The following is a 14,514-nucleotide window of genomic DNA, read 5'->3' as shown; positions in this document are numbered from 1 at the left end:
TGCTCCAGCAGCACCACCAACCCTGGTTATGTCACCAACCCCAACCACATTGTCACCTGCATCATGTTGCCAGTCCTGGTTGCATCACCAACCCCAGCTGCCTTGTGTTTTCCCCAAAGCCCTGTCTTCTGGAGTGCCTGCAGGCAGCAAGCACCTCACTTTCTGGTCATGGCTGGCTTCACCATCCGGCTCTGAAGGACAAGGCAGGCTCAGAATATAGAAGCAAAATGTGTTTATTATTTTGTAAATCTGCTGATTTTGAGTTGGTCCTGCCCAAGGAGCCTAGCTCGTTGCTCTGTAAGCCATATCTACTGTGCTACCCCCATGCTACCTCTGTGACCACCTGGTAAGTCAGAGCCTGCTCTTCTTATGTGAGTTGCTCTGTCCCAGGTGAGCAGAAGCTACAGCACCACAGGTCCACAGCCTCTACAGTACCTAAAAATGGCTTGCTAACGACAAGGGCTTGTGTGTACACTGGAATTCACAAGTGTAATGTTAATGAGCTGGCAGCATGGTTAATTATCCACCCGCTGGTGGGAAGTGACAAGCCTCTCAAGTAAAATTAATCACCATTCCCAAAAGAAGAACCAATCAGTGTGGAAGTGGGTGCCAGCCCATCCACCCGAGCTGTTGGTCTTGCTCACTTTCCTTCCAAACTCAGCTCCAAGTCCTTTGCTCCCCTGCATGGCACTTTGTGGTGCCTACCATCATGGAGGGAAGCTGGCCCTCCCTCCTTTCAGTTCTTTTTCGGCTCCTTATGGACCCTGTGTTCACGTAGGATCTTCCCCAACTTCCCAGCCTCTAGGCTGGATCTCGCCTGCCCTGGCTCCCCCTGCTCCTCTTTGCTCCCCAGCAGGATTTCGTTGATATAACTGAGTGTCAGGTTGCTGAAGACCATGTTGAAGTGGTGGGCACCTCGCAGCTCCTGGACAAACACCTTCTGCTTTTGCTGGTCACGCCATCGCTTGCACAGCTCCAAGCTGCGCGTGTTGACACTGTTGTCCCCATCGCCATAAATTATTTTCACGGGGTCCTCATAAGGGAAACGCTCATCATAAATGTAAGTCTCTGCGGTGGGAAAGCCTGTGCCATAGAGGCAATACATGTCCACCCCAGGCGGGGGCAAATCCTTCAACAAATCCTTCATGTCCTCCCACATGTACCAGCCATCCTCCAGGTTGACGTCAGTGAAGAAACGCTGGTAGTCGCGGTAGGTGTAGTTGTAGGAGGGTGTGGAGATGAAAACGTGGCTCTCGGGCCAGGCCAGGGTGGTGGGGAACATCCAGGGGCTGGTGGTGGTCATGCGCTGCTCTTCACGGAGCTTGATGTTGGACATGAGAGGGATGCCCTGCTCGTCACCTGCGGGACACGCAAGGGCTCATCACAAATGGCACCGCCATGTCCCCACACAGACAGAGCCTTTGGGCAGCTGGGCTGGGATCAGCGCTCCCCACAGTGACTCACCACTGTGCCCTGGCCTGCTCCAGCTCAGCTCTTCCCCTGCCCATAACCTTACGTCCTCTCCTTACCCCGCTGTCTGCAGGTATCAAGAACAGCCTTCCAAACACTTCTCTCCACATCTCTATCTGCTCAAAGGGCCTGAGTGGAGACAAGCCCGGATGTGTGATGGCACAGACCAACCCAGCCCTGAACATTCCCTGCAACCCTGGCACTGCCTCACCTGCCTGCAGGGACAGGAGTAAGCAGTAATAAGTGGCCAACTTGCACGTTTCCTTCAAGCCTTGATAGTTTTTGGTATGTCTGGAGTCCTAAGACCATGGAATGACCACAGATGACCTTAAATATATCTCTGGCTCTTGTGGCAACAGAGAAAAATATTAGCAGGTGACTTAAGGGTGATGCAAGGGGCCAGATGTTAAAACATTCAAGCACATGATTTTTAATCTCATGTGTTTTTGGACTTGTGACTTGTAGATATTCTGGGCTGTCAGCATTAGGCAAGTGATTGTGGCTTTCTGGGCTGCAAAGAGCCTAAACAGGAACTGGGTCCCCCACCTCTTTCACCACTGTGCCCTTTCCCTGCCCACTACCACCCTCCCATTTCTACAGGAGGGAAAGAAAACAAAGAGGTGGCTGCACACGAGGAGTCACCCACCGGATGCCAGGATACGCAGGGGCTTGACAGAGCCTCCCCAGGGGGCAGCCAGGGAAATGAACCCCCCAATGTACTGATCCTTCCAGGCCTGTGTCTGCTGCAGCAGGAAGTAGAGGATGTGCAGGTTGCCCATGCTGTGTGCAATGAGGAAGACGGGTCTCTGGTACTCATCGTGCATCTCCTCGATCAGCGCCTTCAGGTTCTGGAAGTATTCGGGCTGCTCCTCTGCGGACAAGAGGGGAGCATGATGGCATGAGGGTCATCCTGCTTCCCTCTGTGCATGGGGAGCCTGGCCACAACCCCCAGACTTACGGGGTCCAACCCTCCAGTCGTAGGGGGCTGCCCGGACCGTCTTGTCCCTCACGTAGCCGTTGTTCACCAGGTTCTGCACCATGGTGTGCAGGTAGCCTGTGGGCAGAGGGAACAAGTGGGAATTAGGTCTGTGGTCTTCTCTCATGAAGCTTTTTCCATTCTGGTCCTGGTCAGGGTCAAAATGTTCCCTGGTAAGCCCTGTGGCTCAGTGGCTCCAGCCAGATGTCGTGACTCTGCGCATCGCACGGAGTCCTGGGTCAAGGATGGGGTGCTCCCTGCCAGCACTCAGCTGGAGTGTGTCCCCCAGGCTAATGTCCTTAATCCCCAGTGCCCTGAGCTCTCTGCAGAACCCGTCCCTGCTGGAGACATGGGGACACCTCCCCATTTGCAGGGAGCACATGGGATCCCCAGACACCCTGGCCTCTCCTCCTCTCACCTGCCAGCTTGCTCTGATCCAGGTATTCCACAGAATAGGTCTTGCCAAAGCCAGGAACACGGATGTGCACCCCTGGGGCATTGGACATCTTCCGAGAGGTTCGGTTGTACACCACCCTGTGGGGACAGGACAGGAAGTGGCAGAAGAGCCATGTCCCCATGGAGAACACAGGGCTGGGATGGAGATCACTGGCAGTGGCTTGGACCTGGCTGTTCCCAAGCCTTGTGTGGATGTGAGGTGCACTGGAGCCCAGCCAGAGTCCCTTCTGCTCTCCTGACATCCTGGGACAGGACGCTCTGATGGAACCAGCTGCCACAGCCCCCTCACCCTACAGCCCCAGGCAGGGTGGCAGCATCTCCAGTGAGTGCTCAGGGTGCTCTGGCTGGGCTTGAGCACATGGCAAGGATTTGGGAAAGGGACAGATGCTCAGAGCAGTAGCCAGTCACTTGTGTTCCCAAACAATCCCATGGTCCTCCCATTTTTTTTCCCTGTGTGCTAGATAATAGCCAGGGGGAGGAGAGGGGAGGGAGATCCTTGGTAGGTCGTTTCCCCAGGGAGCTCCCAGGGTAGAGTTGGATGGTACCTGGTGTTATCGATCCAGCAGTCAACTCCCACTGGCAGGAAGGTGTTGAGGTTGAGCCAGATGGTGAAATAATCCTCTGTTTTTCGGTAGCACATCCAGTTCACCACATCTGGCTTGTCCAGCTTTGCTTCCAGCTGGTTCCCCAGACACCCCGGCACTGGAGGCACCACAGAGGGAGAGCAGAGCCAGTTACAAACCCTCTCCCACTGACCCTGTGGAGCTGCCCAACCTGGTGCTTACCCCACCCCCCAGGCAGTGCTCCCCTGGGGTTGCCTGGGGATGGCAGGGCACCTGCTGGAGCAGCATCCCTGGAGAACCACCTGCTCCTCACAGGAGAGAGGATGCTTGGAGCTGAGATGCTGGGTGAGCATGAAAAGTGCTAAAATGCATCCTTGGGAACCCCTAGAGCTGCATTTCCATGGGATGACCCCCAGAGCTGTCACCTTTGGCTCAAACATGTGAGTCCCCAGCAGCACAAAGCATCCTAGACTGCTCCCCCTCCCTGGATGGGTTCTCACCTTCCTCTCCTTGCTGCAACCTGGGGGAAGAAATTGGTGCTGCTTGGGGCTGCCCATTCCTAATGCAGTCCTGACAGCTTGTCTGGGGGTAGTGGTCAGTTCAGGGATTCAGAGCTCCCAGGGAGAGTTTCCTGAACTTTAAACCCTCCATACAGCCTGAACAAGGTCTCTGAAGTGGTTCAGTGCTGAGTGGAACTCAACTCAGCAGAAATTCACTGGAAATGGTGTGTGCAGGAAACACAGCACAGCTTTAAGCAAGTTCATTTTTGTGCCCTGGCCAGCCTCAGTGGAAGGTGACAGACACCAGGGCGTTTGATCTGCCTGTGGGAGCATCAGTGTGGCCCCAGCAGGGATGGGACACCCGTCCTGCTGCTGCCCTGAGGGATGTGCCTGTGCTGGGCTCAGACACTAAGGAGAGCTTCCCCAGCCGAGTGCCCGAGCCAAGAGCCAGCTGCTGGTGCCAGCACTGACTGTGACGGTGAGGACAAGAGGTGAATGACTGCAGAGGACACTGAACCTGGTGGAATGGGAGCACCAGGTGACAAATCCCAAGGCCCCAGCAGGTCCAAGGACTTGCCTGCAATACATGGCTGGGGCTGGTGTGGACCTTCAATGCCCTGTGCCATGCAAGAGGGGAAGATGTAGCAGTTACCTTCCTCAACCTGCCTCACAGCTCCTTCATGCTGTGGCACATCCCTAGGGGTGCAGGGAGGGTCTAATCCTGTCTTCAAAGCACCTGGGTGGGGATCAGACAGATGTAGGGGAGCCCTGATAGGGAGTAGGCAAAGGGATGGTCAGCAAGAGGAACAGGATCAAGAGCTGCTCTGGAGGCTCCTGAAGGTGCACAGCCAGCACCCCCCAGCCCCTGGCACACAACTCTGAGCTCTGCCTCCCCTCCCAGAGGACATTAGGTAATTATTAAGGGAGTTCTGTGAGGGCAGAGGGGTTATCAGTGGTCCCAAGGGCACTGGGGGTTTCCGGGACGCCCGGCCCAGGGGGATGGGTTGACTGTGGATGCTGAGTGGAATGAAGCACAGCCAAGTGGCACAAGGGGCACCCGGGCGTGGGACACGGCCTGAGGCTGGCACCAGGGACAAAAGGAGATGCCCAGACTGTCACAGGTAATCCTGAATAGAGGCACGTGGTGACAGTGAGCCGGGTCTTCTGACCACCCCAGGACATGGAGGCCCGTGCCCCCTGATGCCTCTGGGAAGGGAGTTTACAGGGTCAGCCCTTGGCATTGCAGCAGGGAGGGATCTTCTGCTTTTTCTCTTCTCTTTTTTTAAGGGGAAACTCATCATGATTCAAGAAAAGGGAGGAAAACCCCAACTGCTCAGCAGTTTTCTTGGCAAAACCTGAGCTCAAGTGCCTGGTGATGGCACAGGGGCAAAGGAAGGCAGAACCATGCAGCACGGAGGCACCTGCTGATGGTGGCTGCTTCCTTCTTGAGATGATGCCCCCACATCTCCATTAATCTCCCTGTGCCCCTCTCCTGCTGGCTTGCCCCAGGTCAGAGTTCGTATTGGATGGGATGTGAGATGGCTCCTTTTCTGCAGCAGCAGAGGACGACTGCTGTCTCCCAGGAGTGGAAAAAGACACAGGACGGGGTGGGCTTCAGGAAAGTGAGAGATGGTGGGTCCATCCCCAGCACCAATGGCAGCTTGTTTGGGAAGCGGCAGAAGAGGTTGTGCTGCAGCCCCTGTCCCTCTGAGTTCCCCAGACACAAACAAGCCCTAAAACATTCCATGGGCCAGCTGTGAGATACCAGAGACCCATTTGCTTTCTGGGGCGCCCAGTCTATCCCCTCAGCTCCAAAAAGCTCTACCTGGGCATGGCCAGCCCTGTGTCCCTATCCCAGTGGATGGTGTGGGATGAGGAGCTGTGTGACACCCTCACTTGGTGGCTCCAACCCAGACAGGTAAAACCCATCTCAGCCAGACCCCACTGAGCCACCAGTGGCACGGGAGCCCCGGCTCCCTGTGTGTCCTGGGGGCTGCATGGCAGCCAGAGCTGCCACCCACGGCCCGCACGGTGCCCGCGCTGCGCGACCTTACCCAGCACCACGGGCGGCGTGCTGTTCGTCGGGGGAGCTTCTGGCGTGGTGGTGGGTGGGAAGAGGACATTGAAGAGCCAGAACTGGGACGTGGGCTGCAGGAGCAGCGACAGCGTCAGCAGCGCAGCCCCGGCGCCGCTGCTCCCCATGGCAGGCTCGGCCGGGCTCCTCCGCACGGCTCCGAGCCAAGCAGCCTTTTATAATTTCTACACAGGTCCGGCCAAGAGGCACCCGGGCTGCAGGGGAGGGGAGAGCTGCAAGGGGCTGGCCACGAGGAGGAGGAGGGACGGGGAGGGACGAAGGACTGGCCTTATGGACAAACCATGGCCTGTCAAAACCAGTGCAGCAGCGCCAGGGGGTTCTTAGGGCCCCGAGAACCCTGCTCAGGGGTGCTGCACTCAGCTTGAGCAGCTTCCCAGTGCCTCAGTGTCCCTTTGCCATGTTCTGGGGAGGTGGCTGCCACGTTCTTGCCCCTCTATGGTTCTCTAGGGGTAATGCTCACTCCCTGCCTTGGTGAACACAGCCTCTCTCCACTCCTCCTGCCCCTGGCCGAGGATGATGGTGCTGCCAGCATGGCCAGGTGGCCCCAGGTATCTGGGAGAAGATGGAGGGGTTGGGATAGGAAAAGAACACATCTGGGCAGCTCTTTGTGACACATGGCAGTGCCACGTTCCCCAGTGCCATCCTGGGCACTGCCCCTACCCCGTGCAGCATCCTCCCAGTATCCACTGGAAGGCCCCAGTGACAGTCCCAGCTGGGGGAAGTCCCTGCAGCTCCAGCCTGCACTGGGTTCATGCTCTGGCTGGAAGGGACCTTAAAGATCATCTCATTTCAAACCCCTGCCATGGGATTTGAACACCTCCCACTAGACCAGGATGCTCCAAGCCCTATCCAGTGTGGCCTTGAACACTTGAAAGGATGGGGCAAAATCATATTGTCCTGCTGAAGGGAAGATTGTCTTCTTCTCCCAGGAAGTGTGACGTGGGACAGGGATGCTATAGGGCACTGGTGGGTGGGCTGGCTGACAGGGTGGGCTCCCTATAGAGCAAAAGGGCCCTTCCTGAGGAATGGGGAGGAAGGGCAGTGGAGTATGTGGGTGGCAGCTGTAGGTGCCCCACGGCTCCGTGTCCCGGTGGCCCGGCTCCCGCAGCCTCCCTCGCTCCGCTCTAACGCGGCTCCTGCAAAGCGCCGCTGGGGCTCGATGGAGCCGAGGCTGCCGCAGCCCCAGAGCAGAGCTCGGAGCCCGACCGGCCGCAGCCGCCGCTCTCCCGTCCCCGCGGGGCCCTCCTGCCTCCCTCGGGGAGCGGGGAGGTTTCACAGCCGCTCCCGCAGCTCCTGCTCCTCTCCCTGCCCCGCATCCCTGCGGCAGCGGCATCTTCCCAGGGCGCATCCCTGTGCCCGCTCAGCGCCCAGGGACATTCCCAGAGCCCGGGTTCAGTCTGGCCTGCGCTGGGAGCCTCGTTGGGGGAGCGGGGAATAGCAGAGAGGGTGCCCGCATTGTCCCTGCAAGCTGAGGAGAGCGGGGTGCCCCACCTATGACAGACCTGCACCCCCTGCCCAAATGTGAGCCTGGATAGCTCAGCTGGGAGAGCATCAGACTTTTAATCTGAGGGTCCAGGGTTCAAGCCCCTGTTCAGGCGGTGGCTTTATCCTTTAGGAGCCCATGGGCAGGGGCGGCATCGCGTCCTGCCCAGGTCGGTCCTTCCCGGGGCAACTGGTGCAGGGAATTTTGCTTTCCGCTGCTCCCTCCCTCAGTGCTCGGGTTCCTTCCCCAAGCGACGTCAGGCAGTGTTGTTAACGTTTGGGTTCCTGCTGGCAGCTGTTTTTTTTTCTGCTTGACAATCTCCATGAAGATACTGAAGGCACTGGAGCATCTCTCGTGGGAGGGAAGCCAGGCTCTGTTCATGGTGCTCAGGGCCGGGGCCATGGGCACACACTGGAGCACAGGAGGCTCCAGCTGAACATCAGGACACCCTTTTTTCACTGGGAGCATGATGAGCAGAAATTTCCCAGCAGAGCCCTGCGCCACTTTAAGGGAATACAGCTCCTGTGAGAGAAGAGGCTGCAGTGACCTGTGGGGCAACCACACTGTCTCAGTCAAACCCTGGACAGTGCTGTAGGTGTATAGACACTTCAGGAAATTTTTGCAAAATAGAAACTCTTTTAACAGAAATTCAAGCAATTTTGGATGAAAAATACTCCCTGTCCTTAGCAAATTTTTAAAATGTTTTTCAACTTGAGCATACATCAGTTGTTCAAGCACAGTAAATTATTTTTCAGGTAAGTTTAGTGGCCTTACACATCACACTGACTTTCTGTGGAAAAAAAAAAATAAAAGAGGAATGAGAAGTTATGTATTTCCTTGGGTAAAAGTGGGGCAGGCACTGCTGCTGCTAATGAGCGACTTCTCCAGATGTTTGCCTTCTCTTCCTCCTATTTTATCTTTAGAAGGGACATGCTTTTTGAGCTTTCCCTAAGTAAAGAGATATATATTTTCAGTAAATGGATGTTGGAGGAGTGTGAAGTCACACAAGTAAGTGACCTATAAACTGCAAATCCTAAAAGTAAATGTGTAATGATTTTTTTTTTTCCTTAAATTTCTTACTCTCGATAAGATACGAAAGAAAATAAATCTATTTTGTGCTAGGAAAAAAAGAAACCCACCCTCTCCTTTTCCCAAGCAGCAGCCCTGCAGACGCATGAACCCATCTGCCTGAGTTCTGCAGCGTCCTGCTGCTCGCAGGAGCCCCGGGGCGGTGGGCTGAGACCCTCTGCTTGGGCGGTGCCTCCGCCGCCAGCAGCCTGCGCCGCACCTCGTGTAAATCCTCCTTGGAAAGCTGCCACCAGAGTGAGTTCTGGCGGCTGTCAGGAGAGGGCACCAAGTCCAAGCAAACGGGGGAACTCCATTAAGGCTCCAGAAGGGTAAAGGCAGCAGTTTAAGAGGCTTCCCCAGGCTGAAGCATCTCTTGGTGCACCCAGAGATCTCCATCTGCTTCTTGGTGCCCGTGAGACCTCGGGTTCCCAGACCTACATTTTGTCAGGGTCATCCCTCACTTCTGGGTGGGTTTTGCTTCTGCTCCATCCCTGGAGGTCCTGCAACCAAAATCCTGCTCTCCTGGAGCAGGGAGTGCTAGCAGTAGGACTTTCATCTGGTAATCTTCCTTCTTCTGCTGTGGCAGACCCTTCATACCTGGGAGCCGGGAGCTGAGCAAGCTGCTGCCTCCCCCTCCTCTCACTCTGCAGGGCCCCCACAGCTACTTCTGGTCCTCTTTCTGCAAAACTGTGATGAAGCAGAACGTGCAAGGCTGAGCAAATTCCTCTAAATTCTCAAGTTTGCCTAGAAAATGGAGAAGCTGGAGCGCTTTCCCAGAAATGTCATTGCAGCCTCACTGGGAAGACCCTGCACAGTGACTGCAGGTCAGGAAATCATTGTCGGTGTGAGTCTGGTCCCTCTCGGACCACCGGCTCTGGACAAAAGCTGCTGTGACTCGGATTCAAACCGAGGTTGCTGCGGCCACAGCGCAGAGTACTGAGCCCTGTATGATCACAGCAGAGCAGCTCCTGCTGCCAGCAAAGTCCCCACGCTGTCCCCTCCCACGGCAGGGACACCCAGCACAGCCTGGCCGACAAATCAGTTTAATTAAGGAGGCTACAGATGGACTCGGGTGCTGCTGCTCAGAGCCTTGGCAATCTGGAGTGGGGCCCTAAATTGTGCAAATCACTGGCAGTGCTGGCATGGCACCCAGGAAATGAGACTGCTGCAAAGGACAGCCTCGTGCAGTGGGGCCATCATCCTACAGTACAGCAAAGTCGGGGTTAGAATAATTTCAGCTAAATCTAAGTGGTACAAGAGGTGAGGAATTAATTAATTAATTTTAGCGTCCTGTGCGATACAACAAATTTGAGGGAATTCAGCTAAAAATGCAACAAATGGCACAAAGATCTCCATGGGGAGCTGAGTGGTGCTGTGGGAAGGATAACAGAAGGGAGGTCTGTGTAATCCAGAATGTCCCTGGCCTGTTATCCAGCATCCCCAGGGTTCCACTGCCACTCCCCTGCCTGATGATGATCCTTCGTGTTTCCTCCCCAGCTTCATGCCTTCAGAACTGCACTTTGGTAACTCCAGAGGTGCATTTGCTGCTCCTGGCCCTGGTGCAGGTTGGGCTCAGTGGGGGTGAGAGCTCCCTGCTCCACATCCAAGGCAGCCCAGAGTCCCCTGGGGACCATCCCACTGCTGCCTCCTCCCCATCCCTCCATGCACCACAGGACATACAGTGGGGGATCCCTGGTGTCCCCTTGGACCCCATCAGCCCCATGGTGAGTCCCAGAGGACCTGTGGGCACCTCTGCTCATCACAGAGCCTCCAGTGCCACGTGTGCCCCATGGAATTTATACAACACCAAGAGCCTGTCCTGCCTCCACAGACCAGCTTGGAACAGGGAGCAGAGCTGCCAAGAAGAGAGGTACAGACAGGATTTAACAGGAACACAGAATAGGTTCCCATCCCTGAGAGGGCTCAAGCATACACTTACAGATTTCCCATTTGAGGACCTTGTCTTCATGGGTGTTTTTGGCTATCTTGATCTGTGCTGGAGGAACACAGCAGGGCATAAGCAAGCCAGAAAGATCATGTCAGGTTTTGCTTCCTTACCTGTGTGGTAGAGGAGCTAATGATGAGCAGTGCTCTGCTTGGACTTTGAACTGACAAACGAGAAAGGATTCGCTGGGAGGAGTGCCTGAGGCATTGTAGGGTGGTGCTGCCATTCTGAGAGACACCTCTGGGGTGAGCCCAGGGACAAATTCCTATCAGGATGGTGTCCAGGTCCCCAGTTAAACAAGAACAAATGTTCAGACCAACCTAGCTCAATGATATGCAGAAATAACTGAGAACTCTCAAAGCACCAGTGAGGACTCTCTCAGTGATAGTCAGTAGAAGATCAAGGGAAGGAGGCTCACACAGTGCTACTTATTGTTTGTGGACAGTCATTTACTAAGGGACAGGTAGAACATGGTGCAGCAGCAAAAGTCCTCACAGTCAGAATCCTGGATCAGCGCCTCACCAGGGCATGACCTTCCCTTCCCAGTCCAGAAAAGCCCCAGTCTCCTTCTCAGAGATGGAGGACAGCACCTTCAGCATCCCTTGCACGCTGTCTTCCACTGTCAGGGGAGGCTGTGGGGCAGAGAGAGAAACAATTCTGTGCTCAGGGGCCTACCCTGAAACACATCATTGCTCTGGGCAAGAAGCATTCCCAGTCAGTCATCTCCCTCCCTCCTGTGCCTCCAGGGTATCTGCCCAGGAGCTCTCACACAGCCCAGCATGAGACCCCAGCAAATTCTCCATTCCTAAAGGATGAGGTTCTCCCAGACCATGGACAGGAGATGTCTCACCTTATATGAGCCTCCGGCCCCCATGTCAGTTTGCACCCAGCCGGGGTGGAGAGCCACGCAGAGGATGCCGTGCTCCTTGTACGCCAGAGACTGGCACCTGCTCAGCATGTTCAGAGCAGCCTGTAGGGAGACAGGGAGGAGACAGCAGTGGAAGGGGAAAGGGGGCTGCCAGGGAACATGTGCAGACCCCACAGCTGGGGCAGGAATTGGGCAGAGGGGGCCACGTCCTGGGGTACACGATGCCCCCTCACCATCCCTGTGTGGATGCCCAGCCTAGATGAAGTCCCATTGTATCGTGTCCCTCTGAGGTAGGACCCAGGGCCAGGCACAAAACTGAACTGTGATGGGCACTCAGGGACTGACAGGAGATCAGCCACAGCATAGAGAGGGGCACAGCCTGAGTGGGAGGCTGGAAGGCAGCGTGATCATTTGCAAGGAAAAATGTCTGGGCTCACCCCCAGTAAAATCTGGCAGTACCTTGCTGCAGCGGTACGAGACAATTTGTCCAAAATCCCACACATACATGTCCTCAATGGAGCCTGCATAGCTGGACATGTTGATGATGGCAGCCTTGCTGCAGCTCAGCTCTGAGCCTGGGCTCCCCTGGGCAGCCTTCTTCAGCAAGGGCAGAAACGCCTGCGAGGAGACAGAGGGGACAGAAGCACACATGGACATGGCACAGGGCAGGGGAGAAGCTCCTTCCACACTGGGCAGCACTGACACCAGCACTGAGGCATCCTCCCTCCTCTTTCCCAGTGCCCCAGCCTGGCTGGCTCCAGTTCCTGAGCTCCAGCCCATGGCTCCCTGAGCTTCTCATCGACTGAGAGCACATCGGGGCACCAGAGCACTGACAGGAGCCCCTCTACTGGTCCTTCCATCCCTCTGTAATGTCCAGTTTGATGACATGGGAAGGGATTATTCTGGAGCTGTGCTGGAGTGCTGGGGACTCACCTGGCCCATCAGCAGGGGTCCAACCGTGTTGGTGGTGTAAACCTGGATCATATCCTCTGGTGTCTCATTATCAAGGGAGTTTGGCTTTGCAATTCCAGCATTGTTGATGAGGAGGTTCAGCCCAGAGCCCCCCAAGTGCTCCCCAACCTTGGCTGCAGCTGCCTTGATGCTGGTGGGGTCGCTGACCTCTGCAGAGCCAACACAGGGGAGGTCAGAGCCTGCGTTCCCATGGTGGAGTCCCCTCTGTTCCTCCGGAGGTGGCAGTGCCCGATGGCGCCGCCGGCACCGGCCCGTTGGCACAGCTCCCGCCCAGCACGGGGCTCCCGGGGTGTGCCCAGCCTGGGCACTTGCCAGAGGAACTGGGGCAAAGGATCCTCACCTCGGGGCACCTACCGAGCGGGATGATGATGATGTTGGGGTGCTTGGAAGCCAAATTCTGTAGCTCCTGAAAGAGAGGGCACTGTGTAGGCATGGAGAGGCTGGAGGGGCTGTGCAGAGGCTCAGCCTTCCCCAGGCAAAGCCCACATTGATCTGGCTCTATCCCTGCACTACCATGGACCCCATGCTTTGCTCCAGCTGCCCTGAACCCGACGGATTGGGAGGACTCCATGACCAAGTACCACTGTCCCCTCCACACGTCCCATGCACAACTGCTCCCACGTTGTCTCAGCCCAGGTGCCCTGTGCCCCAGGTGCCCAGCTGAAGCTCCTGCCCTTGCAAACACCATCCCTATTCCAATCTCCCCCTGACACCGAGTGCTCCCATCCCCCAGCACAGTCACTGCCTCCCAGTCTGACCTCACCTGTGCTCTCTGTCCATTGGGGTCCCGACAGGTCGCAAAGATCCACTGAGGTGGGTTTGGCATCCTCAGGAAATGCTGGACGAGCCCCAGGCCGAGTCCCCGGTTGGCCCCAGTCACCAGAAGTGAGCGGACGTGGAGCCCTGCCATGCTGCTTGTCCTCCCCTGCTCCAGCTCTCACTGTTTGCTCTGCTCCCTAATATTTCCTTTTAGCATTTTCCACTGGCACCCCACCCACTTAGGGTTTACACCAACCCTTGGATCCAGGAGGAGCAACTGTACCTGCCTTTCAAACTCCTGGACATTGATCCTGGCTGGGAGCCAGTCTTTGCTTCCAAAGGGCAAAACCCCTTGGTGGTTTCAGACAAATTCTGCTGTCCTTGGAAAACCTAGTGTCATAAGCCAGGAGAGGATGTTGTGGGTGAGGAGGGAAGGAGCAGCATATGGAAAGGATGTGGGAAGCTCCAGGGCTCACTTGGGCTTGACACCTTCACAAGGACTTTCTGCATCAGACCTACACAAGACTGGGAACAGACTGATCTCATCCCCCTGCCCTGGTCCCCTTGGCCAGGACATTCCTCACATGGCCACAAGCAGACACTCTGCCTTGGTCTGACCTCCTCCAAGCCAATGCCCATTCCCTGATTGCCAAGTGAAACAAGGCTCCCATGGAGGGAAGCAAACCCAGAGGATTCAGACTCCTGGCAGAAGGATGGGCACCTGCATGGCCAGCACAACACCAGCTGCTGGCCTTGCACTCCAGCAAGACACAAACTGCAGGCTTGGCACATCTTCATGCAGCATCTGTGTCCTTGCATCAGGAATTTCTGCCACTCCTGGAGCAGGCAGCAAAGGCAGGAAAGGAGGGTCTGAGCTGCAGCAGGGCTGCTGTCATCAACATCTCCTCCAAACTGGGCTCCATCGGGCTGTGCCTCCACGTCCCAGAGGCTCCCATGTACCCGTACTGGGCCAGCAAGGTGAGGTGCCAGGGGAGGAGCTGGAGATGCTGTCCCAGGCACGGTGCCCATGGAGGGGAGGGAGCCCATGGTTCACCCCCAGCCCCAGCCACCCACCCCCTGCCTGGTTCTCCCAGGCAGAAGCACAAAGACTGGGACAGCAGCAGGCAGGACTGAGCCTTCCCAGCAGGTCATGTGGATGCTTTGTCACAGGACCAAGTCCCATTTCCCACCTGCACAGACATTTTGTGGTTATGAAATGTCTCCTCTCCTGCCTGCCCACTCCCTGAGTTGTGCTGGCAGGGCTGTGCCTCTTCCAGGCTGCCCAGAACATGGGGATGAGGTACTTGGCTTTACAGCTTCAAGAAGAGAAGGACTTGGGAAGCAACTTCTCTCTCCTTC

General features: G+C 56.3%; 2 protein-coding genes and 1 non-coding gene across 3 annotated transcripts; 1 reads left to right on the top strand and 2 right to left on the bottom strand.

Annotated features, from left to right (window-relative positions):
• Positions 1-217: 217 nt before the first annotated feature.
• Positions 218-6,195, bottom strand: LCAT (lecithin-cholesterol acyltransferase). Its single transcript, XM_021541067.2, has 6 exons — positions 6,020-6,195; positions 3,448-3,604; positions 2,865-2,980; positions 2,429-2,524; positions 2,117-2,341; positions 218-1,359 (listed from the first exon to the last, which is right to left on the bottom strand). The coding sequence occupies exons 1-6, from the start codon at positions 6,165-6,167 to the stop codon at positions 737-739; spliced, it is 1,365 nt and encodes a 454-aa protein (XP_021396742.1). The 5' UTR covers positions 6,168-6,195; the 3' UTR covers positions 218-736.
• A 1,390-nt stretch (positions 6,196-7,585) lies between these two features.
• On the top strand, positions 7,586-7,658 carry TRNAK-UUU (transfer RNA lysine (anticodon UUU)). Its single transcript has one exon. It is a non-coding gene; the product is annotated as a tRNA-Lys (tRNA).
• Positions 7,659-11,074: 3,416 nt separating this feature from the next.
• On the bottom strand, positions 11,075-13,306 carry LOC110476223 (C-signal-like). The gene is made up of 6 exons (XM_077786231.1): positions 13,160-13,306; positions 12,751-12,802; positions 12,358-12,545; positions 11,884-12,042; positions 11,407-11,526; positions 11,075-11,188 (listed from the first exon to the last, which is right to left on the bottom strand). The coding sequence occupies exons 1-6, from the start codon at positions 13,304-13,306 to the stop codon at positions 11,075-11,077; spliced, it is 780 nt and encodes a 259-aa protein (XP_077642357.1).
• Positions 13,307-14,514: the final 1,208 nt, after the last annotated feature.

The sequence above is a fragment of the Lonchura striata genome, chromosome 13, assembly GCF_046129695.1.
Source record: "Lonchura striata isolate bLonStr1 chromosome 13, bLonStr1.mat, whole genome shotgun sequence".
Lineage (NCBI taxonomy): Eukaryota > Metazoa > Chordata > Aves > Passeriformes > Estrildidae > Lonchura > Lonchura striata.
This window is presented reverse-complemented; position numbering and strand designations above follow the sequence as displayed.